At 40.9% G+C, this 27,716-nt stretch overlaps 1 protein-coding gene across 4 annotated transcripts in view; it reads left to right on the top strand.

Moving 5' to 3' along the window:
* DCLK1 (doublecortin like kinase 1) overlaps positions 1-27,716 on the top strand; it is a 352,724-nt gene that overhangs the window by 288,126 nt on the left and 36,882 nt on the right. For all 4 annotated transcript variants that reach the window (XM_050766067.1, XM_050766068.1, XM_050766066.1 and 1 more), the window contains 7 exons: positions 5,222-5,279; positions 5,776-5,895; positions 10,595-10,741; positions 22,460-22,593; positions 24,322-24,399; positions 25,094-25,190; positions 27,630-27,710. In XM_050766067.1, the coding sequence (XP_050622024.1) occupies positions 5,222-5,279; positions 5,776-5,895; positions 10,595-10,741; positions 22,460-22,593; positions 24,322-24,399; positions 25,094-25,190; positions 27,630-27,710 (715 nt within the window). The remainder of the gene's footprint in view (positions 1-5,221; positions 5,280-5,775; positions 5,896-10,594; positions 10,742-22,459; positions 22,594-24,321; positions 24,400-25,093; positions 25,191-27,629; positions 27,711-27,716) is intronic.

The following is a 27,716-nucleotide window of genomic DNA, read 5'->3' as shown; positions in this document are numbered from 1 at the left end:
GGGGCATCCGGGACATGCTAAAGGAAGTTAGTGGACTGTGACTCCAGCTGGAAGAGACATGCTCTACTTTGAAGCTGTTTTGTGGAGCGTTTTGAGGCCCCATAGCAAACTCAAAAAGCAGAAAAGCACTAATGACCAGTCAGAGCACAAGTAGAGGGCGCGATGTGAGATGCCTTTCATCCCTAACTTTCCTGGCTCTGTGTGGACTAATGACCACACGAGCCAAGGGTAGGGGTGATATAGTCATGAGCAGGGATGGTGCCCCCAGTGGCTCTTGGTCCTCTTCCCCACCTGCACCGCTGGAATTGCTTAGTGATATAGGCACCAGAGCTGAATTAAAATCCTTGCTGCGGATGCTTCTCTCTCTCCCTCTGGCACCTATAAGCCTGAGGATGTGTGCAGCCAAGATGCTGGCTCTAGCAATGAACATAAGCAGGCTCAAACCCACCAGAACAAGCTGAGACCTTAGGGTCACCAAAATGCATTGCTTCCACCTAGAAAATCCTCAAAATTCGTAATAACCTCAACAAAGCAACTATGTGTCTATAGTTTGAAAGCATTTCCGTCAGAACTGGGATTTGGAGGATGCCTTGTGCTGAAGCTTAGATCACTGCTCTTGGCTAGTGGATTACTGTTCTTCCTTCTTTCCTTCCTGAGGAGTCTCTGGCTCCTGACAGCCATGGGGCCCTTGTCAGATTCAAAATAAAATTCCACTTGGGAGCCGTCTGACAAGGCACGGTGGAATACCTCAGTTCTCTGCTCTTGGCAGTTATCTCTTTACGGAGGAGGCTGAGATTGGGCTTTGTTAGGATTACTTGGTAAACAAAGGGCGTGTTACTAACTCCTTTTTGCTGGTGTTGGGGGTGGTATTCCTGTCATTGTGCTAACTGCCACCATCCTCTGGAGTTTCCACAATATGTGCAGAGCACCTCCTAGTTCAGGCTCATGCTGGGCCCTTCTGGGGTTACAGAGAGAGACAAGACACAGCCTCATACAGAGAACTTTACCCACAAACAAGGATTGCGGTGAAATTCAATGAATGCTATGGGAGAGGACTGCTCGGGAGCTGCCTTTCCTTCTCCATACACTCTTTCTCTAAATCCTTCAAAACACAGCACATAACAGCAACAAGAGAAACCATGTGAGCTCAGAACATCCCAATCTTTGCTAGCCATTTCCACACCACCACCTTTTTTTGAGGCAGGGTCTTGCTGCGTCACCCAGGCTGGAGCACAGTGGCAAGATCATATAGCTCATTGCAGTCTCAAAGTTCTGAGCTCAAGTGACCCATTCTCCTGCCTTGGCCTCCCGAATAGCCAGGAGTATAGGTGCACACCACCATGCCTGGCTAATTTTTTTTTGTTTTTATTTTTTATAGATGGGTCTCACTATGGTGGCCCAGGCTGGTCTCAAACTCTTGATCTCAAGTGATCCTCCTGCCTCAGCCTTTCAAAGTGCTGGGATGACAGGTGTGAACCACTGTGCCTGGCCCATTTCTTTTTTTGACAAACATTCTGCTACACTCGCTGGGTGAGGGGTGCAGTGGGCAGAAGACTGGCCTGAGTTGAGAATCACTAAGTTAAACAAGACAGCTGTCTCCAAACCATTTTTAGCACAAACACCAAAAGTTGGATTTAATTGAAGTTTGTAAAATTTGAAAATTTCCCTCTAGTAGTTTGGGTTCTGACCTGGGGTCACATTTAATACGAAGGCAGCCTTACAAATTGATTTCCCATAGTCCAGGAGGAAGACAAAGTTTTCTGTTGCTGCTGTTTTTGTTGTGGCAAAGAGGGCTCTGTAAAAGGTCAAGAACGTAATTTCAAAAACAAGCAAGCAAACGGCCTGTATTCCCCTCACCAGTAATCAATCAGGTCATCTCGGATTCTTCTCAGTACACTCAAATGTAGAATCCTTGAAGACAAGGATCAGGTCTCGTTCCTCTCTGAATCCACCAAAGAGCCCTGCATCCCACGGCTTGCTGAATAATTACACAGGCACAGCAGTCCTCAGAGTTCCAGGTATGTAGGAAGGCAAATTCGTTATATAAGAGTCGATTTCTTGCCAAGTGTTTTCACTTAAAGCAGACACTTATATTCTTATTCTTATGACACACAATTAGTCCTAACACCTGTTTTCAGGCTCACTTTCTAGACTAGCTACTTTCCTGTAAACCTGTGCTTCTAGGAATTAATTTTTATTATGTGGCTTTTATTATGGATTTTATTATATGGCTTTATAGTTCGACCCTCAGGAATCAAAAAAGAAAAGGTGCAACATTAATTTGGTGGTCCTCTGTGGAGCTCATTGTCCGCTGTGAAATGTGAGTAGATGTAATGGAAGGTTTAATCCTATTACAAAAGGTTCTATAGTGGAAATCCACAAGGCCTTTGTTCCTAGTAAGCCCTAGGTTTGCTGCCCTCTTCGCCTCAGCTGTAGGCTCAGGACAGAACCTGCTTCCTTGGCCTGCTGGGAGCCAACACACCCTCTGGCTCACTAGGGATCCGGCTTCTTGTCTAACTGGCTATAGAGGGGATTCAGCCCTCCTGTGCTCTACACCAGCCCTGAGGATTGAGTGCTTTAAAATTACTCCTTCAAGGGAAAAGAGCAGCAAATGGCAAACATGAGGAATCACCAAGCTAAGAAACCACTTTCTTTTCTGACCAGCACGGTCCTGTCTATCCATCTCCTTTGTGGAGGTGGTGAAGGGAACGGCAGCTTTTATTTTTCAGCCTCACAAACGTCCCTTCTTGCTCTCTGGCCCTGCCTGGGATTGCTGGTGGTTATCCAGGCAGGCAGTGCAATGGTCTAGATTCCCTGCCATCCAATGGCACATGTTAAGCCAGATAGGAAATTGCTCATGTATTCCAACCTGAGATTTGCTTTATCATAATTTTTTAGTGATTTATGAAAAGCAGAATCCAGAAACACTTGGGTTTTTAGTTTTCCTCTTGATTAAGTATTTTCAAGTTTGCAGACAAACTCTACAGGAGCCTCTTAAGAAGAAGCTACTTAAAGCGACCCTGTGGTCTTATAGGATGTAGAGCTTCTACAGTGAAGAATCTCTTCACACGTGAATCATGTCACTTTCTCATTTTCTCATTTATGTTTGCCCTCACATTTTAAATTTCCCTGTCCCCCAGGCTGGAGTGCAGTGGCATGATCTCGGCTCACCATGGCCTTCACATCCTGAGCTCGAGCAATCTTCCTGCCTCAGCCTCCCAAGTAGCTGGGATTACAGGCACGCAACACCATGCCTGGCTAATTTTTGTGCTTTTTTAGTAGAGTCAGAGTTTCACCATGTTTACCAGGTTGGTCTCGAACTCCTGACCTCAACTGATCTGCCCACTTGGGCCTCCCAAAGTGCTGGGATTACAGGCATGAGCCACCGCGCCGAGCCCACATTTTAAATTTCTAATGTTAAATATTTTGGTTTACCTCTTCCTGCAGTGCCTTCTCTTTCTCTACCCCCCAGTCTTGCTGGTGGTCTGGTGTTTATGTGGGAACATCTAGCACACCAAGCCCTGCATTTAGCCACAGCCTGGCTCACACCCCGTCATGGCCTCTCTGCCCAGCCACGGCTGATCCTTCAGCCATGATCTGAAGGATCAGCAGAGACAGTGGTAGGGGCATCCTTGGGCTTCTAGTCCTTCTCCTTCCTGAGGGAAAGCTATGGGAATTCCTCTGACAGCTGCATATCTGCAGGAGGGGAGCCTTGAAGCAAAGGGTTTACCTTCTACTGCCTGAACCCCAAAGCCTTCTAGTGAGGAAAAGAGGCTTCAAAGTCATTATCTTGTGATTTTATTCAGCAGATAGAATCATAATTCAGTGATCACTGTTTTTTGAGGCTGGCACCATGAAAAGGGCTGGAAATGTCATGGAAGAAGCATTTTTAGAAGTAAATAACATGAAAAATTTCTAAAATGCCCTCAAAACATATTAATGACTGTCCTGTTGATTCGCTTAGAGGCAAATCATTTTCTTGCTACAACCATATAACTAGGAAATCCCATTTAATTCACCATATTGAAGATTTTAAAGCCCTGCTTTAAAAGCGTGTTCTTAATTAACCTCATTACTATTTGTGTCCATTGGATCCACAAAATTGGCTCTAATGGATCCACAAAATTGACTTTTATCTATAGGTAAAAAGCTAGGCTCTCTCAATTTCACACCAGAAATAAAACAGCAATGCTTGTGAAGTCGTGGTTTACTATGATTATGAAGTATGCATTGTGCCCTTTAATAATAGACGCGTTCTTGTGTTTGTCTCTACAGTATCTTAGTAATGTTAGCACAAATTAGGAAGCTGTTTAAAGGTAGCGATAGGACTAAATCCTTCCTCCTACACCTATCACAGAGGAGGGGGCAGCGTTGACTGTGCTATGCAGGGAGCAGGGGCCTCGAGAACTGAGAGTCTGATTTTAATGCTGCCATGTGGCTTTGGGGAGTGAGTAGATTTTCATTGTCACCTTCATTTTCTTTCAATGAAACGAGACACCCCGTAAAAGGGCCCAGGAGTCCCAGGAAGCTCTGAAATAGATTTTATCCCTTTCTTTACACCTTGACCATATCATCCATGAGTTCTCCAGCAGAACTCACACAGGCTGTCACACTGAACTGAGGTCTAAAGAGCGTGGACTGCTTTCTCTAGAGTCTTCAGTGTGATTGTGTGAACATTCAGAGAACAGTCACAGGTGCCCTGGGTGGATAGCGAACCTCAGGAGGGAATGGCGGAAACTCATCTCTGCTTTAGGCCGCCACTACATCACTTCAGAGGGAAGGGGAGGGAAGAACAACCTGGAAGCAGGAGGAGCTAAGACGCAGTAGCAATGCTAGTGTTGTGTTTTGTTTTCAGAGCAGGAGTGGAAGTTTATTAAAAAGCTTTCCAACAGTAAGAAAAGGAAGGAAAGTACACTTGGAAGAGAGATAAGTGGGCAACTTGAAGAGCAAAGTGCCAGTGCTAGTGTTTTTATTACCAGTATGGCAACATAAACAGCCCAAGATTTCTCTATGCCAGCAGACTTACCGTCCTTACACTTGGTCAGTCCATCAACATTTACATATTTATTAGTTTTTATAAAAAAAAAAGAAAGGAAATCCTTTCACAAAATATTTACAACATGACACAAGATCTATGGGGTAGGAAATTGATCCCTGACAAAATAATTCGATAGATTTGAAGTTAAGTTTTATGTTAAAAACACAAACTTTCTCTTTGCAGATCGACTGCTAGAGAGTATGCTCTGAAAATTATCAAGAAAAGCAAATGTCGAGGCAAAGTATGTATAAAATTTGTTCTTATGAGATAGAGTGTTCAAGAGGTCAAAAGAAACACAAAGATCAGCTCCCAAATAAACATAAGTTCACCCTAAGGGTTGAATTTTGCTGGAATAGAATGTTATACACTTATTAGAATATAACTTTATGTATATCCCTGGGATAAAAATTATTTGGAATGATTATATATGATTTATCTTCCTTATCTTTTTGTTTGTTTACTCCCTTCCCTTCTTCATGTGATCTAAGTTTCATCCCATTCTTTGCTATGAAACTGTAGTTATCATGATAGGTTCTGAATTTATAAGCATTATGTAAGGACCTCCACATCAGTTGGCAATTCTAGGCTATATCTGAATATCAGAATACAAGACAGGCTCATTACATTTTACCAAAATGCATCTCTCTTGACCCTTACATAGTATAGTTGTACTCACTGGGTTAGCTCTCCATATGTTTTGTGTGGAAGCTGATGAAGATAACTTTTCCTTTGGACAGGAGCACATGATCCAGAATGAAGTGTCTATTTTAAGAAGAGTGAAGCATCCCAATATTGTTCTTCTGATTGAGGAGATGGATGTGCCAACTGAACTGTATCTTGTCATGGAATTAGTAAAGGTGTGTATTTTGGAAAAAAAGTAAGCCTTTATTGATGGCACCGCGCTTGCCTATATTCTAGAGCTCTTTTCCTTATTTTCTCTCACCAATATTCAGGTTCTCATTTCTAGATATTGGCCTAGTGATTAGGAATGTTCACAGGAGAACTGTACACAAGGACTCAAGTCCCAGCCTTGGCACAAAGAGGCCCATGACCTTGGGTCTACCTCTTTATGCCTCGGTTTCAGCATATGTAAAGTGAGAATACTAATAATACCTGCTTAATGGTGTTTTTCGGGGGATGAAGAGATGGCTTCCACCAGTTTGTGTGACACACAAAGTATTAGGTACCAATATAATTGTCGTTGTTGTAATGGAAAATCATTCACTTTTCCATGAACTATATCCAAAGGTACCAGCCATCTTGTAAAAACAAGCTTTAAACTTTTAGTCACCAACATAATGGGAAAATAGCGCTGTCCTAATAATGATGTGAATAGCGCACTTTCAGTGAATGTCGTCATCTCATCCTGTCACATAATATTACCTTCTATGAAAACATAGACTATGGGGATAGCCAATTGATGATGGTTGAATGGAGATGAAAAGTCTCTTACTCTCCTTCCATACATTTGACATTTTCAGGAATTAGAAGTTTTTAAAAAAATGGCATGCTTCATTTTCATGAAGCTGTTGTGTTCTCAAGTCTTTTCTAGTATATTCATCAAATTGAAAGGTTTTTTTTTGAGACAGAGTCTCACTCTGTCGCCCAGGCTGGAGTGCAGTGGCGCAATCTCGGCTCACTGCAAGTTCCGCCTCCCAGGTTCACGCCATTCTCCTGCCTCAGCCTCCCGAGTAACTGGGACTACAGGCTCCCGCCACCACGCCCGGTTAATTTTTTTTGTATTTTTAGTAGAGATGGGGTTTCACCGTGTTAGCCAGGATGGTCTCGATCTCCTGACCTCGTGCCCGCCTCCCAAAGTGCTGGGATTACAGACGTGAGCCACAGCATCCGGCCCAAACTGGGGGTTTAAGTAATGTCTACCTTAGTTGGAGAATGTTGCACCGCCTTCTGCATCAGCTGTGAGCACCTCAAGGGGGCGCCTCAGGCTCCCAGGGCATGTTTGGAATCCCCACACTGCTGACTTGAATGTGAGGTTTTCTCTTAAACATTCAAGACAAGGAAAGCATTTAATAAGCTAATCTGTGATGATATGATAAATGTTCATTCTAGGGTCTTTAAGTTTTTGTTGTTCAGAGTTGCTTCACCTTAGACATACCGGCATTTTTTTTATAGGTGAAACCTATTTTTATTCTACTTCAAATTAGGACTTGTTTCTTTCAAAGAATGGGATCCTTTTTGTAGTAACAAGGTTATTGTCATGTTTGAGGCGGAGGGAGGTAAAAATGTTAAACTGATAATCCAATAAAGAAAAGTCGGCCTGGCACCGTGGCTCATGCCTGTAATCCCAGCACTTTGGGAGGCAGAGGTGGGCAGATCACGAAGTCAAGAGATCTAGCCTGGCCAACGTGGTGAAACCCCGTCTCTACTAAAAATACAAAAAATTAGTCGGGCGTGGTGACAGGTGCCTGTAGTCCCAGCTACCCGGGAGGCTGAGGCAGGAGAGTCGCTTGAACCCGGGAAGCGGAGGTTACAGTGAGCCGAGATCGCGCCATTGCACTCCAGCCTGGGCAAAAAGAGGGAAACTCTGTCTCAAAAAAAAAAAGAAAAAGGAAAAGAAAAGTTGATTTCATTTGAATAAAGAAAAAATATGAAGATTTTCCTGTTGGTGCTTTATTATCAAATTACCTTTTTACCAACATTGTAAATTATATTTTCCCTAGTACCACGGAGACTTTTTCCAACAATGTTTTTAGACTACCAACTTCAAGCCATTCTGTTGCCCTTCTGTGTGCTGTTAGAATTTGAATACCCCCTGTTATTATTGCCTTACCCCCACTGTTGGCTGATTTTTGGAATGCTGAGACTAAACGAAATTTCAAGATGGCAAAGGCTCAGGCACTCTGAATGGGGCATTTTGTGAGAAATCTTAGTCTGACTCTCAATCATGTGCTTGGTTAGGTGAATATGTTAAGGTCCTCGTTACACTTAACTGCCTTTGTGAATTCTCTCTGCATCACCAAGATACCCTAAAAAGGCCATAGAAGGTCTCCGTAGCCCAGCACTGGGACTCTCAATTGTGCTGAAAGATCATACCCTTCGATTTAATCTCACCCAGAATGCCCTGAGGGCGCTCGAGAAGCTTCCCAGGGAAGTGAAGGCCAGCCCCAGGCTTGACTTGAAAGACTCCCAGGACTTTTCCACTGAGACATGTGGGTGGGTGTGCTTCTCAAACCCTCAGGGCCCAGTGATGTGCCAAAGAATGCCTGAAGCTCCTAGACAAACAAGGCTCCTGTTCCGGAAGGCAGTGGATCAGCAGTTCCGGAAGGCAGTGGATCAGCAGTTCACCAGAATGAAATTCCATATACATCAGGCGCAGGACTTTAGCCTTCTGCCTGCCAGAGGCGGTGCACTTGCAGGCTACCTATGTGTTCAGAGGAAGGCAGGCCTTGCGGAGGAACTGGGCCTGCAGCTGGGCCCTGAGAGAGCAACGGGAATTAGAAAACTGAAGGGGAGGGGACGGGACACTTCAGGAAGCGGGCTCTCATGAGGACAGGCTTGAGGACAGAGATCTTGGCCTGTTCGGATGGCTAGGGAAGAAATATCCTGGAGCATGAGGGTCACTGTTTTAAGTAGTGGCAAGAGAGGAAATTAACAGGGTGGAATGAAGGTTGGGGCAGAACATAGAAAGCCTCCTCCTTTCGGCTGTGGGAAAAGAATGGTGATTTCTTGAAGAAAGAAAGAAAATAGTGACATAATGTGTGGGAAGGTAGCAGTCGGTGTGCAGGATGCTTTGGATAAAGAACTCACGGAGGGAAGCAGAGCGGATTGTGAGACCACATGACAACAAGCCAGGGATGAGGCAACAGGAGCGTTTGGCGGAGTAGGAAGGCCCAGATGGCTGCGAAGGAGAAACGTGTCCAAGAGAGAATGGATAAGACCTGTTGACTGCATTGTTGAGGACAAAGAAGAAAGGAGCCAGATGCAGTGGCTCACGCCTGTAATCCCAGCACTTTTGGGGGGCCAAGGCAGGAGGATCACTTGAGGTCAGGAGTTAGAGAGCAGCCTGGGCAACAAAGCAAAGCCCCATCTCTACAAAAAAAATAATAATAATAATTAGCCGGGCATGATGGCCTGCTCCTGTGGTTCCAGCTACTCTGGAGGCTGAGACAGGAGGATCACTTGAGCCCAGGAGTCTGAGTGCAGTGAGCTATGATTGTGCCACTGCACTCCAGCCCGGGTGACAAAGCAAGACTTTGTCTCTTATAAAAAGGGGCATTACAAGATGCCAGGAACCCAGGTAACTGGGACTGATGGAATCTTTGCAGGGTCTCCATATACAGCCACACATGCCCTGTGGTGGAACTCCAGGGGTGCTGTTCACATAGAGCACTGTGACTGTCCCACCTCCTCAAGTGGTACAGAGACAACCTGAAAACCTGTGTGTAGCAGCCTTACCTTTGAGAGAAGCAGAAAGTTGAAAAAACTATTCGTTTTGGGAAAAAAAAAAAAATCTGTGTGCTTAGCTTGAGAACTGTTGCAGCTTCAGGGATAGTGAGAGAAGCCTCCAGAGTGGAGACTGTCCAGGGGCGCAGAGGGCCCAGGCCCAAGAGGCAGATTTGAAAATCATCAGCCTACAGGGACTATCTTTTGCTTTAGCTATTTATAAAAGAAAAACTGAGTTCCTTAGCACATTAGGTAACAGATGATCACAGTTGGTTACGGTGCGTAGCAGTTTGGTGCCCTGTAGGCAAGAATGGTGCACATACTGATAGTAAACCAGACCCCAATTCTCTGAAAGGGTTTTGAATAAATGGTACTTAGGTTGAAGCTTAAAAATAATTGCATTTTACCAAAAAGCAATATCTTTTAAAAGGAACAAGGGAAACAAAAGTTCAGATGAATAACAGTCCTAGAAAACTTTCTTTGAGATTTCCCCCCTCTTCCTCCCTCTTTTATCTGGCTCATCTTTGAAATGGCAGTTTCTGGTCCTTTTCTTTGTTCCTTACAAAGAAGCACAATATTGAAAAAGAAAACACTACGCCCACTCCCAAAGAGCTAAATGTAGCATATGAAGGGGATTGTGTGTGTGTGTGTGTGTGTGTGTGTGTGCACACGCGCCCGCGTCTTAATAACTAGGCAGTAGAACATTTTCAGTGTGCAGTTTGTGGTATTACCTGTTCCTCACTGGAGGAGGTTAAGGATTACGAATTTGAACTCTGGCTGGCAGTCAATGTGAGGCAGGTGGCACATGCCACTGAGTTCTTCACGTGTCACAGGCCTCCGCCCTGGGGATCCAGCTGCATCTCCTCCTCCCCTAGCTGGGAGCTGTGGAAATGGCCATGTGTCTGGTGGTGGAGAATCCTCACCCTGCCCCTGTCTCTGAGCTCTGGGGGAAGTGCTGCTGGCTTTGTAGTGGGTGGAGAAATCACCATTCAGCCTTCGGGCCTTTGAGAGGGAAGTGGCAGGAAAAGCCCTTAGGAACCCAAAGATTCCACATCCATTCTTTCTGTCCTTTGTGATTTGTGAGTGGCCTCAGCAGGTGACACCACTGGCCCATCTGTTAATGTGCTGCTCCACCTTCTGTTCTCTTCTCAGGGGGGAGACCTTTTTGATGCCATTACTTCCACTAACAAATACACTGAGAGGGACGCCAGTGGGATGCTGTACAACCTAGCCAGCGCCATCAAATACCTGCATAGCCTGAACATCGTCCACCGTGATATCAAGCCAGAGAACCTGCTGGTAAGAGGAATTCCACCTACAGGGCATCCTGAGTTCCAAGGACTCATAAATGAATATGAATATTTCTTTTTTCTTTTCTTTCTTTTTTTAAAAAATTACCTGAAAGGTTAATTTCCAATTAGCCTTCAGGATCTAGTTGGAAACTAGCCTTTTAGGTTGATCTAGATGAGTTAATGCACCCTTAAAAACACCTGATTTATTAGCAAATAAAAACCAGGCACAAGAATGGGAATTGAACTCATGAAGGGTAGGCCTGTATTGAATACCTCAGGCTAGGACAAGATAGTAACAAGTTACACAGACACGGATGTCATTTATCTCAGGCGCTTTTATGTTAGAAAGTTTTTACTTGCCAGTTGGGGCAACATAGTGAGACCCCCCATCTCTGCAAAAAAAGAAAAAAATTTTTAATTAGCCAGAGATTATTGTAGTGTGCGCCTGTAGTCCCAGCTTCTCAGGAGGCTGAGGTGGGAGGATCGCTTGAGGCCAGCAGGTCACGGCTGCAGTAAGCTATGGTCACACTACTGCACTCTAGCCTGGGTGACAGAGTGAGACCCTGTCTTAAAAGAAAGAGAGAGAGAAAAGAAAGAAAAGAAAAGAGAAAAGAAAAGAAAAAAGAAGTTTTTACTTGGGGGAAAAAAAGGAAGCCCTTTTAGACTTTTTCTGAGTCTCCCAACTTTACAGCTCAATAATGTGATCCAAACTCTAAAAGAAAAAGAATTATGATGGGTTTTTAAGACTCTAGCCCCTTAGCATAAAAACAAATTTGAAAAAGACTAATTTTTAAAAACAAAGACATCCTTCCCCCTACGTTACACGATTTGGTTTGCTTTTCATGTACTCCCCATCCCTGTGGAAACCTTGAGATATCTCCACAAAAGCAAATGGGGGTCCTTCCTCACCCAGTTATTAAGGGAAATGCAGAGAAAAAAGAGGAGGTGGAGACTAAGTATGCGGCACTTCACTGGGAAATATGGGAGTAATGTAAATGTTGCTGGCTCTTCAGGCTGGCATTTTAATGAAATGTATTTCATTTCTATATACTGTGCATATATATATGTTTTCCCAATGATGCTAGTTCTTCTTTTACTTTCATTATCCACCCCTGAGCATCATGTATGACTTCTGTTACTTTGCCCATCTCTTCAGAAATCTGGGAAAAGAGGATTCTCTTTCTAAAGTAGTGTTTCTCCAGGGTGGTCTAAAGACTCCCTGAATCAGAATTATTCCCAGATGCCTGTTAAAAATGCAAATTTCTGGGCCTGGATGAAGCCCTACCAAATCAGAATCTGGTGACTGAAGACAGCTTGCAGAAATCCACGTGGCAGCCAGCTCCCCAGGTAACCTGCATACACACTCCAGTCTAAAAGCACATGAGCCACCCAGCTCCCATGACACAAACAAAAGCTAGTAAGATCTGCAATGATGGAGAACCATCTATGTGTTTGGCCCTGTGCTAACGTCTTTATGGTCATTATCTCATTTCATCCTCGCAGCAACCATATCGGGTAAGTTCTATTACTGTGTCATTTCATAGGTAAGGAACATGGGTACCTAGAAGTTAAATGACCTGCCCACAGTTGGAACAGTTCTTAAGTAGAAGAGTCAAGGTCTCAACCTAATTCCGACTTCCAGAGCCTTAGCTCTTATCACTACACTACAGTGAGCTCTGCGTTAAGGAGAGGTACTGAGTACTTGCTGTGTCAGGTACTGTGCCAGGGAACAAGAGAGACACACGTCTTCATGAAGTTGACACTGAAGCCGAAAAGATAGGCATTCAAGAAATAAATATGCACACAATTAGTTCATTGCAATTACGCTGGTAATCTTGTAGCTACTGGCTAATAAAAGGCAGCTGAGGTCAAGTGACTGAGCCCTGACTTAATTGCACCTTAAATTCCTCATCTCCACAGTAGCCTAAACATTCTCTTCTGCATAGTTGCCTCCATCAACTGCAGCAATTTTCTCTCATCTGCACTCATTTTTCCTGTATCTTGAATTATGTAGGATTGTCTCATGGGAATGGACTTACAACTAGCCCTTTGTTTAAAAACTTCTCTAAGCTCCCAAACTTCAGCGATGGAAAATTAAAGTTTCATTTCCTTTCCTTTTTGATTTTGCTGCTCAGTTTTGTGTACCCATTGTTCACTTACTCCTCGCTGAAGGGTTATCTATTTCTGTAAATGCCATAAGTGATTACATAGGAGTGCACTTTTACTAAAATTACAATTTACAGGATACTTCTAATGTATTATGCTGATTCAAACATATTTTACTTTAAATTACCACAAAAGAAAAAAAAGTTATCTCCTTTCTTTTTCCCTTCTCTTCTAATTTAAGAAGCTGAACTATATAGAGAAGCAATTGCAGTCATTTATAATATAGGTTTAAAATATCTGTATGAAAAACTGAAGAGATTTTATTATCCATTACAGTGATTTCTGCCTGTAGGGATTAGGGGTTGGTGAATTTTGTAGAGATAAATCTATTACAGGATAAAATAGTTCAAATAACTTTAGCAAAACTTAACACAACTTATTCTGTCCTGGTTTAACAAAACTAGGATGACGTCACTAATTGCACAGGAGACGACTGTTGATTTCACATTCAGTTGAGAGTTGTGGAAATAACAGAACTATCACAGAAGGTAGACCCTCACACACCCAGGATTTATAGTCAGATGGACAAAAGTTCAAAACCAAGTGGTTCACTCTTCCACTGACTGGTCTTATGACCTTGAGGAAGGTACCTCCTTCAAGCCTTCTTTAAGGGGATTTGATGAAATAAAGAGATAACACATAACTATTAATTTCCTTTTTAAAATTTCCCCTTTCTTTGTAATTAAAAATGAAATTAAATTATTCCTAAAAATAAAATGGCCTAACAATAATGTTGTATGTAGTGAAAATCACTTTTTAACCCTTTTTTTTATATTGCTTTAGAAATTTTTCTATTCACCCATGCATGGATTTGCCACCTCATGGCAAAATGTAAAGCTATAGACTATTTTTGGAAAATGTTATAATAAAGTTAATGTAAAGATTTGGAATCTGTTTACTTATGATAGGGAAACTTACCAAATATATAAAAAAACTTCACAGCATACTTTGTTTTACTACTTGATTAAAAGGCTTATAGAGCCCTTCTAAATTGTAAGACTTACAACAAGATTTCTGTTAGCTAAGTGTTAGATTAATATTTGTTATAACTAGCAAAGTATTTTTAATACCTATCTAATTCAGCTATAGATTTCATTGTATGCAGTATAATTGTGTATATAGAACTTTTAGCGTTTTTTATTTTTAATTCTTATAGAACAGCATAAAAATGTAGCTTGGCCTTAAGGATCTATATTGATTGTATGAATGATTTATTTAACTCTAGTGTTTGGTCAGGTTAAAGTATTTGGATGAGAAAATGTGATTTGACTTTCAGGAATGTTTCCAGCCACATTTTAGGTGAAAACTAGGTACTGACCCAGTGAAAAATACCCCTTATTGATTTATTATTGTATTTAACTAAAGTTTTTCCCCCTAAATTGATCATGCCCATGATTTTATATGGTTCTTGTTGCTTCACTTGTTGTCATGCCTGGTACTTAATAATTGTATGGACAGGTGGACGTCAGAGTGGATGAGCGGAGTGAGTGAGTGAGTGAATGAGTGATACTTCTTTAAACAGAGGACAGAGCCGCCTGGCAAGCCCAAAACAGTCCCAACTGGCCTGTTAGACGGAGTTCTCACACTGGCCTCGGTATAAACTTCACTGAGCAGTGGGAGAAAACATGATGCTTCCCCAGATGGGCTTAGGCATGGGACCACTGTGTATGTATGCATGGATGTGTGTATGTGTATATGTATGTGTGTATGTATGCCATGATAGTTCATGACTAAAGGAACTTTTTGCTTAATTAAAAAAAAAAAAAAAAATTAATACCTTCAGTTTACACAAGTCACCACTAGATGGCAAGCTTGTACCCTTAGCAACAAAAACCATCATTAGGAGCTTGTTTCTTCCAGGGACCTGGGCAGGTCTTTCAAAAATGTGTACACAGATGCCTCCTCCTTATGAAAAGTAAATCTTTACTAACAAAACTATAACTCACATCACTAGTTTTTATTAGGTTCCAGAAACAAGCGTAGTCATTTTCTTCAAATATAAACGTTCAAAAATCTTTTCCCTCCCAAAGTCCCCAAGAGCCTCTAGGAGAAAAACTGCCTCTCCTTGTCTAGAAACTCTGTGTTCAAGTGTTTGTGCCTGCTCCCGGCTGCCCATCAAAATGACACGTGCAACTCATGGTCCTTGTTTTCACGCAGTGGATTATATCTAGCAATAAGCTAGTCCTGTTCCACCAAAGTGACGATGACAGGTTGTGCTCCAGCTCTTCCTAGTTTTCAATTCCATGCTCACAAGATAACATATTTCTTTCACCTTAATCCCATGACTCTTAATTCCTCAAATAAATCCATTTGGTGATGGGATAGCTAACTGCACTGTTCGACAAGATGAGTCCACAGAGAGAATGGGTCTGAGGTCATGGACAATAACACAGAACTTGAGCCCTCAAAGTGTATTGACTAATGGATTGGAGGTTACCCAGAGCAAGGGAGCCAGTGATCTTCTGTGAGTCCGACGCCAATACTGCCCTACTTATGAGTATCAGTGACTACAAATGAAAATGAATTATACCAGTGACAGAAGTGAGATCCAAAAATATTTTTGGCTCTATAAAGGTTCAAAATTGGTAAGAAGAGATTAAACAAGAGATAGACATAAATCCCTAGAGACTAAGTTAGTTTTGGTGTAGTTGTGTTATAGGCAATTACAGAAACAATAATGGAATACTTGGCCTGACTGCAGGTCCAAAGGCTATTAGTTGACCTGGAGAAGGCTGTTCGTTCAGTGTGAGTCTCAGTATGACAAGGCTGCTAAAAATATTCATATGACCTTAGACTTCTTTCCCTGAAAGAGTCAAGAGAGTCCTTGGTGCAGCTTACCATGTTACCCCTTATGGTAATAATTTGAACACATTCTGTCTGGGCCTGGGGTTGACCCAGAGAAGGGATGCACCACTTGAGGCATGGTGGTTCTCATCAAATATAGGAAAGGCTGCCACATGGAAGATGGGATAACTTTCTTGTACTGTATTGGACAGCAAGGAACTAAAATTAAAGAGAAGATATTAGTGGGCAAGAGATTTAGGGTTAACTTTAGAAAAACTTTTTAATAATGTAATTTATTTGAAATTTAAATGTCCTTTATTACTGGTAGCTTGTTGTCATTGTAAGTGTCCAGGCAGAAATTGAACGATCCTTTTTTTGGGGGGGTGTTTAGAAAAAAAATTCAACTCTCTGAATCTGCATGGAAGTTGAGGGAAAATAGAAGACACAACATTTTCCCAAAGCATTATTTAGTACCATAATTGGCCAGTTACTGTACTAAGTGTTTACTGGGGGCTCTTGTTCAAAGACCTGTGATTTCATCAGGGAGATGAGGACAGGAAGGAAAAGATATTCCTTTAAGAAGACATTGACTTTCACCTTGTGTCACCTTGGTGGGTCTGTGTTTGTCTACTTCACTGCTCCTTTTCGCTGTCATTAAGAGATGACACTCATTTCTTTCTAAAACGACATAGCCTTATCAGACTAGCAAAAATTTAAAATAGCATACAATGATGGCAAAGTTAAGAGGATAACAGTTATCTCATATGTGTTGGTGGGAGAGTCACTTGACGGAACCTGTCAGAGAGTCAATTTGGTAATATATAACCGAAACCTTCAATAACACGTGTGCCTCGTGACCAAGTAATTCTACTGCCAGAAATGTAACCTAAGAGGAAGAAACTGGATATGTAGCTATCCAGACAGATGTTCATGTCAGGGTTTTGCAGTATGGGGGGGAAAAAAAAACAATAAAACCCAAACAGCATATATGGAGATAACTTATCTCAGGGCACTGATGAATTAAATAGTGGCACAATGGTGGTTAGACCACCAACAGTGTTAGGACGTGCTGGTTGGACTCTTGGACTCAGACATATCTGAGTTTAAGTTCTAGCACTGCCACTTATTTGCTGTGTAACATTGGGTAAATTATTTTACATCTTTGAATCTCAATTTTCTCATCTGCAAAATATGAGTAAAAGTGCTAGATTAATAGGGCTGTTGTGAAGATCAAATGGGCCAAAATGCGCATGAAGTCTTCATCACAATACCTGGTATATCCTGTGTGTGCAATAAATGACAGTGGTAATAGTAGCTGTTGGGATTACTAATACGGTGCGTCCATATAATGGAATATCCAGCAGCCACTGAGAATAATTGTATAGATATATGCGATTCACTTCAGAAAAACATTCAGGATATGTTGTTCAATGGAAAAAGAAGGATAGGAAAGAGAGAAAAAAAGCCTTGGAAGTCCATGTCCCCAAATCTGAACAGTGTTTATTTATGAGTGTCAAGATTATGGGTGAGTTTAGTTCCTTTTCCTTTATAGTGATCATTTTCCTACTATGATATATTGGATAATAATTGTGTGACAGAAATGTAATAACATTTTTTAAAATTGCAATGGCATTGAGTTCCCACAGTTTTGGCAAAATCCTGGGATATATAACTCCTAACAGAATCTGGAATGTGCATGTTTTGTGTATCTCGCTGCAGCTGCATATAACTCCTTTTAAGATAGTTTCATGACTATTTTAAATTGAGGGTGAGAATCAGGTTTCCTGGAGTTTCCGTTCACTTCTCCATCTTCCCAGATATCTCCAGTGTAATATTGAAGACCAATTTTACTTTTTCCTTTAATTACCTCTCTTCTGAATTACTCCTTTCTGACATCTGCACAACATTCATTGTTTTTATTATTTCATTTAATTTTTGATTTCATAAATATTTTACATGTAGGTATAGCATTCTTTTATTACGTTTTTCCAGGAGATTTAATTCAAAAGTATGTGGGCCATAATTCTACAAAATGACTCCCTGCTTAAATGTTGTTATATTTCATTTCTTAAAGGTTAAAGATTTAAATTAAATCCATTTTCCTCAGAAAGTATCATAAAGGCCATATACCATAGCTGGAGGAAAATCAATGTCTTCTTAAAGGGATACCATATATGTTAAAAAGTAAATTGACCTTTTTTCATGGCTTTGTCAATTTCATGCCACTTTTGTTCAATTCTATTTGGTGAAATAATTTTTAGTACCTACTGAGCTCCTCTGTGAAATAGTTTTCAGTGGTTACTAATAATTCATTAGCCAATGTTTCATCATGGAAACATTGAGAATTATGTTTGTTCCAACACATCTGTTATATTAGTCAGCTTTTAGTGCCATATGATGGGAATCTCAGAAACCTTTTGACTGGGTTCAGGTTATCTGTGAGTTTTCATATGATTTTATGGCCACCGGCTGCATTTTATGACTATATATTAAATGTTTTATTTTTTCAAATAACTTTTCCAAATGGTCTCAGTTTCCCATCCAAGGGAAATCAAACATATGCCTAAAGATCTACTATTCAGTAAGTTGCAGCTAATGCAAAACCCCAAATAAACAAAAATAAATAAATAAAAAAAAATAAAACCCTTCTTTCAAAAACAATGCTGTGCAAAATACCAGTGTGCCCCAAAAATCTACATACCTGACCTTTCGTTATATCCGTTCTTGGTTGGTTATGCCTTCAGCTTTTAATTGGAACCTTTTTCATAATTGTTGCCATTTAACACGTTTAGTCTGTCAAATCATAGGATGTCTTTATAGCCATATAATAAACCCTAGAGAACAACTTCTCTGACTGTAGCCATCTGCAATGATCACAAGAGTAGCTTACAAAATACTGACAGTCTTTATGGTAATAGGATACATATGGCAGCCCACAATTATGTGTAGCTGCATTCAATTAGTGTTGTACAATTACACAGTTTTATTGCTTAGTTAAAACAGTGAAAGCACTACATACTGGGTGATTTGCACTAATCCCTGTCCCTTTAATAGCCCCTTGGTGTTTAAAATGCGGGGGAACATCTATAGCACTTAAAGGACCAGGGATGAACATTAAATCATACCTCATGTTGTGAATACTCCTTGACTGACAATTAATGTACTCTGCTTCACGTGTGGGTCACGTTTTATAGAGGCTTTAAAACACAGTTATGGCAAAAAGTTCTTACACCAGAGCCCCACTAGCTGGACCAGTCTGTCCAAGCCTGTGCTTGCAGCCTGCTCATGCCCTTTCTGAAAGATGGTCAGAATAAGGAGGAACGCCAAGTAACAAGTCAATCCAGAGAGTAGTCTAAGCCAAGGATTTGGCATTTTCAATGTGAACTTGTTAGAAGCCTTTCTGATTTCTAACATTTAATTAAAAATTTAGCTCAAAGTGAATTTATGGCTGCCATTTGGAATAATACTTTCTGGAGATGGTTTTGTGAGGATGTGTGTATGCGCGTGTGTGCGCATGTGCGGGCTTTAAATGGATGTATTTAGCAATCTGTGATTTTTTAACAAATGTTTAATTACATTTTCAAATGGCCTCAGTCATGCCCCTTTGTACTGGCTCGGTAAGAGATAAGGGTGCACGTAGCTTAGGCTGCAGCAGGTGCTAATGAAGAGCTCCCATTGTGAGAGGGCTTCTTAAACCATTGAGGGAAGGGCTGTCCCATTGGAAAAGAAACACTGAAGTCTATTCTTCTCCATCCTTCTCCCGAAGTGTTGACAGAGAAAAAACCAGAGTGACCTTGTGTCCTGCCCTGCCTGACAGTAGGTTAAACAGAATTCCAAACTAGAGGACTGGACATTTATTCACCTGCAAAAACATTTTGTTGCAGCATTTCAAATGTACTTGTGTCTAGATATGGTTTCAGTTACGTGGAATTGGCCTTTGTCTTTACACTCTCATTTTCTCTCCTAAGCATCCCTTGAACCTCTTTATGTTCACGAAAATCCTACTATGTGGTTTTTAAAGCAAAAAAAAAAAAAGTTGGGGGCACTGTGCAAGTGATTAAAAGACAGCTGTACAGGGAATAAAAAGAACATCACAATTATGGTTCTACGTATTTTAATGGTTTTGGTTTTTGTAGACCTACATTACTTTTAATAATACTTTTTTATTAGTACTTATTTTCTTTATTTTAAGGAAGATTTTTAGTGATTTTTTTCTTAGTTATTGAAACTTTGAACTATATTGTTCATTCATATTAAATATAATTGGTCTATGGCTTTATGTTAGATGGAATTTCTTTTAAAACGTAGATGTTCGAAAAGAAAACTTGTCCTACATGTAGGAGAAGTACAAAGTCATATTTAGAACTAAAATGGGACTTATGACTGAATCCACCAACATCTGCTTTTGTCAGACTTTTGAATAGAGTTACGTGATATAGATACTGTGTTTAAGAAAAAAACTACAAAATTCCTGCATCAAGGGGGTGGAATAAATCATAATCTGCATCACCTCACAAAGCACACTGAGTGAATGTTTGGACCTAGCAGAACATCAAAGCAAGAGATTATTTTGCATTCTAGAAAGGTGATTGTTAACAACATGGAATTAAGGAAGTAAACAATTCTTCCCTGCCTCGGAAATCAACTAGACCATCTACTAGATGTTTCCATCTCAGATTTCTTTTCATGAAAAACATTTGCTTGTCATTTGGATGACCAGAATGGCTGACATGGTAAGACTACAACTTAGGGTTTTTTTTTTTTTTTTTTTGCCTAAGAACAGTTAGGCTGGGGCTGATGTTGTGTTTTGCAGCTGTGAAGCCTCAAAGTTTTTAACTTAACTCTAAGTGACCAAGGCTGGACAGCTGCTTCCTTAACTAAGGAAGAAAATGTCCATCCCAGATGACAGCTGGACAAAGCCACATCTGTGAGGGACATATGGCTGTTTTTGCCCTAACAACCCAAGCACAGGTAACCTCACAAGCCTTCAGATACCTGCCAGAGGGCAGCCCAAACTCAATCCTGATCAGCAGCTCCTGGGAATAAGACTCCATGCTAGGAGTATGGAGAAAATGTAAAAGAATATTTTCGCTCAGAAAAGATGCGGTCTCTCCAGATAGGAAGATATGACTGCCTGCTTCTGCCAAAACTGTTGGATCCAAATGATCATTGCTGATATTGCAGCTTAGCTGGCCAAACATCTGCACTTTATGTTGCAGTGAAATGCAAAGTGAATCTACTTTTTCCAAAGGAAGGCAGACATGGCGTGTGAACAGTAGCGGTGCCCCTGATGTGTGGAGATGTGCCTTGCTGTGCAAGAGATTCAGACTACTGCAGCAAGTAACAGATGATCACAGAGTGAGAACAGGAGAATATGCAAGCCTCGGCTTGCTGGATCAAGTATTTTGATATACATGGAAAAGTTGGCTGCTTCCTTGAGGCATCTCCGGAAGATTGCCCTTGCTGGAATTACTAGCCTTTTACTGTGGTTTTCTTTTCTTAATCTTATTCATTCCAACAGAAGGCACTGAATTAGGATTCTGAATGCCCTTTCATCTTTTCTTTGAAATAAAATAAGTTATTTGGGATATTTTTTAGAGCAGCTCTGTTTGTTTTGATCGTGGCTGGAATTAAAGGAGTATAAATACTTGCCTACAGTCACTTGCATCCTTTTCTTGATTTGTTGGGTGAAGGAGAGAAGATTTTTACTGCCTTAATAAGGGAAACCTGGACAGGATGCTGACTCTGCACCTGATCAGTCTTTCCAAATTGCCACAGGTGAAATGAAATGTTAATATCTCTTTCAATTATTAAATTAAGAAATGTAAATAGATCATGTTGAAAATACGGGGCACTGAAAATAAGGTATTTTTCTATAAGTATAGTTTTTTTGTATTCAGTTACTAAAGAATTTAATTTTTAAAGTTTCTTTTTTGTTTTGTCCAGACAGAGTTTCGTTCTTGTTGCCCAAGCTGGAGTGCAATGGCTTGATCTCAGCTCACTGCAACCTCCGCCTCCCGGGTTCAAGCGATTCTCTTGCCTCAGCCCCCCGAGTAGCTGAGATTACAGGTGCCCACCACCACGCCCAGCTAATTTTTGTATTTTTAGTAGAGACAGGGTTTCACCATGTTGGCCAGTCTGGTCTTGAACCCCTGACCTCAGGTGATCCACCCGCCTCAGCCTCCCAAAGTGTTGGGATTACAGGAGTGAGCCAACATGCCCAGCAAGTTTTCAAATCGAAGACACTGCACTAGTGACTTTCTATACTTCATTTTATTATGCAAATCAGTTTTAATTATAGACAATATAAAATACAGATAAACAAAAGGATTAAGAAAACCTATAATCCTACCACCAAGAGACAGATACAGCCACACTGTGTTCTTTCAGACTTTTTCTTTTTTTCTTGTATGTACTTTTTTTTTCTTTAATGGACATTTTATAAAAACCAATCTGAAAACTACTCTGTTCATTTCCCAAACATAATTCAATAACTATAAACCCATGTCGCCATTGTAAGGTCATGTAACCTCTCGTTGTATGAATGTACTATAATTTATTTAACCAATTTCCATTTGCTAGGTGTCCACCATGTTTCCAGTTTTGCAGTAATCTAAAGGAAGATATGTTGTATGTATATCCATTCTTGCATAATTGCCTAATTTATTTTTTACTTTCTATACATTAAATTTAAACACAGTGTTCCTCATTTCTTCAAGAAATTACTTTTGAGCTCTTGGTTTTCAGACAATTGTGCTTTTTACCTTTGTTTTAGGTGTATGAGCACCAAGATGGCAGCAAATCACTGAAGCTGGGTGACTTTGGACTGGCCACCATTGTAGACGGCCCCCTGTACACAGTCTGTGGCACCCCCACATACGTGGCTCCAGAAATCATTGCGGAGACTGGGTATATGCTTCTCTTACGTTTAAGTGCTGTGCTTGCAAAAGAACTAGCCAGCTTCAAGAACAGGAAAAATAGTTCTGCTGTGCCCTATCCAGACATAATTAGCTATCAGGTTTCTTTCACTCTTTTTAAAATTTATTTTATTCTTTAACATTTACAGTGGGAGCCGTTTTCTCTGTTTTCCTGATCTGTTTTGTCAATTACTGCAATCTTACGGCTTCCATTTGGTCTTTGTTAAAGGTAGAACAGAAGTTATTAACCCCAGAGTAAAAAATGTTCAGACTAACAGAAACACACAGCGATGGTAATTAACTCTCATTTGGAGATAAAAGAAACAGACACTGCCGTGTGCGGTGATTACAGTCTCCTGCGGTTATTTCTCTCCGCTGCCCTTATCCTCCAGTCCAGGTCCCATTTGGGACCTCTTGGGGATCCATTGATTTTCTGTGGAGTACAAACACCCTTAGGCATCAGGGACTATTGGGAATTTCCTGGTTTCTGTGTGCAGAATCAGATGAATGTGGGGAGAAGGGCAGGGTAGCCTATTCCTTACTAAGGCCCCACAATATGCCAGGCCTGAAACTCCTTTACTTCTTACTCTTCCAGTAGATGGTACGATTCCCATTTTGCATTTCAATAAGTTGATACTCTAATGGGTTAGATACCGTGTAAGCTCATGATTAGTTTTAGTGGCTGAGTCAGGATTTGAACTCAGGTCAGCCTGAGTCAAAGACTCCTTTGGTAAGAAGCCCTATTTCTTACCAGACTCTGAAGTGCCATCCTTAAGCAGAAGGAATGGGGGGTGGGGCGCCGATGGGAGGCAGCCCTACTTTTTCTTCTCGTTAGCAGTTTCAGTCCACAGCTGGGAATCTAGGTGGCGCTCTCCCCTGTTACCAGTTGGAGATAGTTTTTTGGGATTTTGTTTTGTTTTGGTTTGGTTTTTGGTTGTACCATAGACCACAAGGGCAGGAAAACCAAATAGATGAGAAGGGAATCCCAATAGGGAAATTCCTGAGGTGAGATATGAGGGAGCGAGGACTTTGCTACTTGGCAAATTTGAATGAGGTAGGAGCCCACATCCATAGCCTTTTCTGACCTCCCTCAGGTGGGGCTGCCTGCGGCACAGCCACACTTTCTACTGGGACATACTCTGCCTGCTGCTGGGAGGAAGTGGTGGGTCTTGAAGACCGTATTGGGAATCAGCTCTGACACTAACTGTGTGATTTTAAGCAAAATTACTCACTCGTCTGAACCTGTTTTCTCTTCTGTACAATAAGCAATACTCGCCTTGTCCAACCTACAGAGTTGCTAGGAAAACCAAGTACGATCATGTATGTCAGTGCTCTATAAATTGGAAGACTTTCTAGAAATAATTATTGTTCCTAAAGTGAGGGAGTTTATCTCAAGGGTGCATCCTTATCTCAGAATTGTTATTACTATAATAAACCTTTTTGCCGACACTCTTCATTTAGTGATATTTACATATAAGTCCATCCATGCCTTCCTTTGATTTTTTATTCCTGCACCTTGGTCTTCTTTTAAATTATTACTTTTTAAACTTTTTTCTTGAACTCTGTTTAGGTGGCGGGTTTCAGTTTAGTGTTTGTTGTTGGGATTGTTATTTTGTTTGGTTTTATTTTTGGCTTGGAGGAGGAAAGTCATTGATTTTACCAAGCTGCATAATTTGTCCACGCCTGACTCTCCTAACTCTAACATCCCTTATTTTTCCAGATACGGCCTCAAGGTGGACATCTGGGCAGCTGGTGTAATCACTTATATCCTGCTGTGTGGTTTCCCTCCATTCCGTGGGTATGGGCAACCATCTTTTATTCAGCGCCGACAAAGCATTTCTCTATTCTCCGAATGATCCATTAGCCCTTCTTGCACAAAGGAGCCTGAGGCAGGAAAAGAGCACAAGAACTTTACTTGCAATCCCTGTTATTTTTTCCCTGTTACATCGTGCATGCTAATTTGTATGCGTTCCATATTTCTTCCCCATATCATTAAAAACTCATTCTTCCTTTCTTTTTTTTTTTTCTTTGGTTTTGAGACAGTCTCTCTTTTGCTCAGGCTGGAGTGCAGTGGCGCGGTCTCAGCTCACTGCAACCTCCGCCTCCTGGGTTCAAGCAGTTCTCCTGCCTCAGCCTCCTGATTAGCTGGAATCACAGGCACATGCCACCACACCCAGTTACTTTTTGTATTTTTAGTGGAGGTGGGGTTTCACCATGTTGGCCAGGCTGGTCTTTAACTCCTGACCTCAAGTGATCCACATGCCTCGGCCTCCCAAAATACTGGGAATACAGGTGTGAGCTGCCGCACCCGGCCCAAAAACTCTTTCTTAATTTACCAAAGCAGTTCCACATTACATTTTTCAATTGTTTAAAAATACACATTTTTACACATTTATGGGGGAAAGCAAGGGCTCCAGCGCCTAAGACTGAAAAGATGTACACTGAGTTGATATCTTAGTGCTGTTTTTCCTTGTTGTCGTTCACCTAAACAGAAGTGGTGATGACCAGGAAGTGCTTTTTGATCAGATTTTGATGGGGCAAGTGGACTTTCCTTCTCCATACTGGGATAATGTTTCCGATTCTGCAAAGGTAGGTTTCCAGTGCCTTCCTCTTCCCTATATCCTGTGTGTCTTCACAGAATTATTTCTTCCAAATCATTGTGTGCAAAGAAACTAATGACATCATAAGTATGTTTCCTGTACACATTGTAGTTGTAATTGCTACGTTTTCCAAGATCTTACAGTCATCAAGTCATCTGTCCCCAGACATCCCAACAAGTACTTATCAAGCGTCTCCATCTGCTGCCTTCATCTCTCTCAGGGGCCATTCCAGTGGCATTGCTGTAGCCTCTTGCTGTGCCCCACCCTCGCCAGGCTTGAGCCCAGCTCAGATTTCTATATGGCCTATGGTTTCACCTCTCTCAGCTCTTGACTTACTGGCTTAATTTCTCAGTGAAGCCTTCCCAGACCATCCTGGTTCCAATTGCATCTCTTATACCTTACCTGACTTGCTATATCCTACTTGTCTGTTTTATTTTTCTTCAGAATACTTACACCTGTGTGTCCATCTGGTATACCATCTAACTACCTATCTCTCTACCCAAAAAAGATAGATACAAATAGGTAGGCATATCTTCTTTATCTAGTTAATTTCCAGACTCTCTAGTAGTATGCAAATTCTGTGAAGGCGGGGATTTTTATCTATTTTGTCCATTGCTGTACCATCACTGCCTAAAGTATGACCAGTATACTAGTGCTCAATATATATTGAATAAATGAACAAGTATATGAATGAATCCATCAGTTAATCAATCAGAGGGAAGAAAACTCAACCTCAATATAGGTTGAAATCATCAAGAAGGACTTTATGGGGAAGCTATGATTTAAGTTGAACCTTGAATAACAGCCAGGATTTACAGGCAGAGGGGGGAGAAAAACACAAGATTCATGGTTTTTATCCCATGAAACTAAAAGATCAATCCTTAACACAGATGAAGGTGATGGTTGCACAACTATGTGAATGTACCGAATGTCAGTGAACTGTGCACTTAAAAATGGTGAAAGTAGTAAATTTTATGTATATTTTACCACATTAAATAATATTTATAATAAATCAACCTCTAAGAAGGCTATAAAAATCTTACATTGAGATGTCTGTAGACCTTGAGGAGAAAAAGGAAAACCTTTTCATTGCTCTTTTTAAAATTTGTATTATGTCTCCAAGTGCTGACTTAAATGTTTGAAAATTTGAGAAAAATGTCCTCAATAATTATCTTGAGAAATAACTATCTTTTGATTGCTCAATGTATATGCCTTTGCTTTTGTCATGTCCTGAGTGTGAGTTCCCTTTAAAAGCCAACTCCTCAGACCTGACCGCTTTGTGTAGAAAATGATGCATATTGGGTGCAAGTCTCTCATTTTCTTCCACTGTCCAGGAACCTGCCAGAAAGGGAGTGTCAGAGAAAAGCACAGGCTAAAGGAGATGGGGCGATACAGCTGCAGGACTGGGGGCTCTTCAGGAACCTGTCCAGCTCCCCGTGCCATCACTGCATGACCTGAGGGCTCATGGTTACTGACAAATAGGACCATCTGCTATACCTCCATAGCACCTGCAAAGGGCATTACACACAGCAGATGCTTTCACGAGTTCTGGTCTCAGTTAGAAAGTGAATGAAGAAGGCTGAGTGAATTCTCTCCTTCAATGAAATTAAATCACCCGCTTCCCGAGTGGTACTATAAAGCCTGTGTATGTAAGGAACTGGATAACGCATATCTAACCATTTTGTGACATGGGAACTTCTAATCCAAAGTGGACACTTGCATAGCATACTCATCGTTAAGACCCAAGTAGAGCATTCCTGGTCCAAGTCCATTTGAGCTCATAAGGAAGCTCCATTAATTTCAGGATGATAAAATTGTTTACCTCTTAATAGTTCTGTTTTTGTTTGTATTGATTTGTCTGGAAATTGTTGAAGCAATTTTAACCTATTTCTTTAGAGTTCTTTAGCTACTAAAGGATCAACTCTATCTTGCCACCTAGCTGTTGGCAATTCTATGTCTTTCCTCATTCCTTTCTTTCAAACCTAAGTATGCTGTCTTGAAATTAGGGGGAAAATTTCATTTTTCCTTTCAGCTGCTAAAGTGAAATTTTAAGTAAAGTGGTTTTTTAAATGTGACTTCTATATTCAACTAATTAATAAATTTGTCTTTAACGTGCAAAATGCTAGACAAAGAAAGGAATATTAATTCCTTAACTTGTATTATTTGTTTATTTTCTACAAACATTTTTATGAAATTGATTTTGATATTAATTTTTATTCAGCCACAAGCTATGTATTTATAATTCCAACTGCTTACCATTTGTAACTTTTGAAGGTGATAAGTAGCCACAGGTAAGTGGAGTTGATGTATTTAAGATTTAGAGCTTTTACAAATGCTTTTCGAAACTAAAAGAGAATTCTTGCATTTGCACACATCCAGAGTTTCACCTTAACTTCAGATAATTGGACTCTAATGTTCCCCTTCACAGGAGCTCATTACCATGATGCTGTTGGTCGACGTAGATCAGCGATTTTCTGCTGTTCAAGTCCTTGAGCATCCCTGGGTTAATGTAAGT

The sequence above is a fragment of the Macaca thibetana genome, chromosome 17, assembly GCF_024542745.1.
Source record: "Macaca thibetana thibetana isolate TM-01 chromosome 17, ASM2454274v1, whole genome shotgun sequence".
NCBI lineage: Eukaryota > Metazoa > Chordata > Mammalia > Primates > Cercopithecidae > Macaca > Macaca thibetana.
Note: the sequence above shows the minus strand (reverse complement) of the source record. Positions and strands in the feature narration are given on the sequence as shown.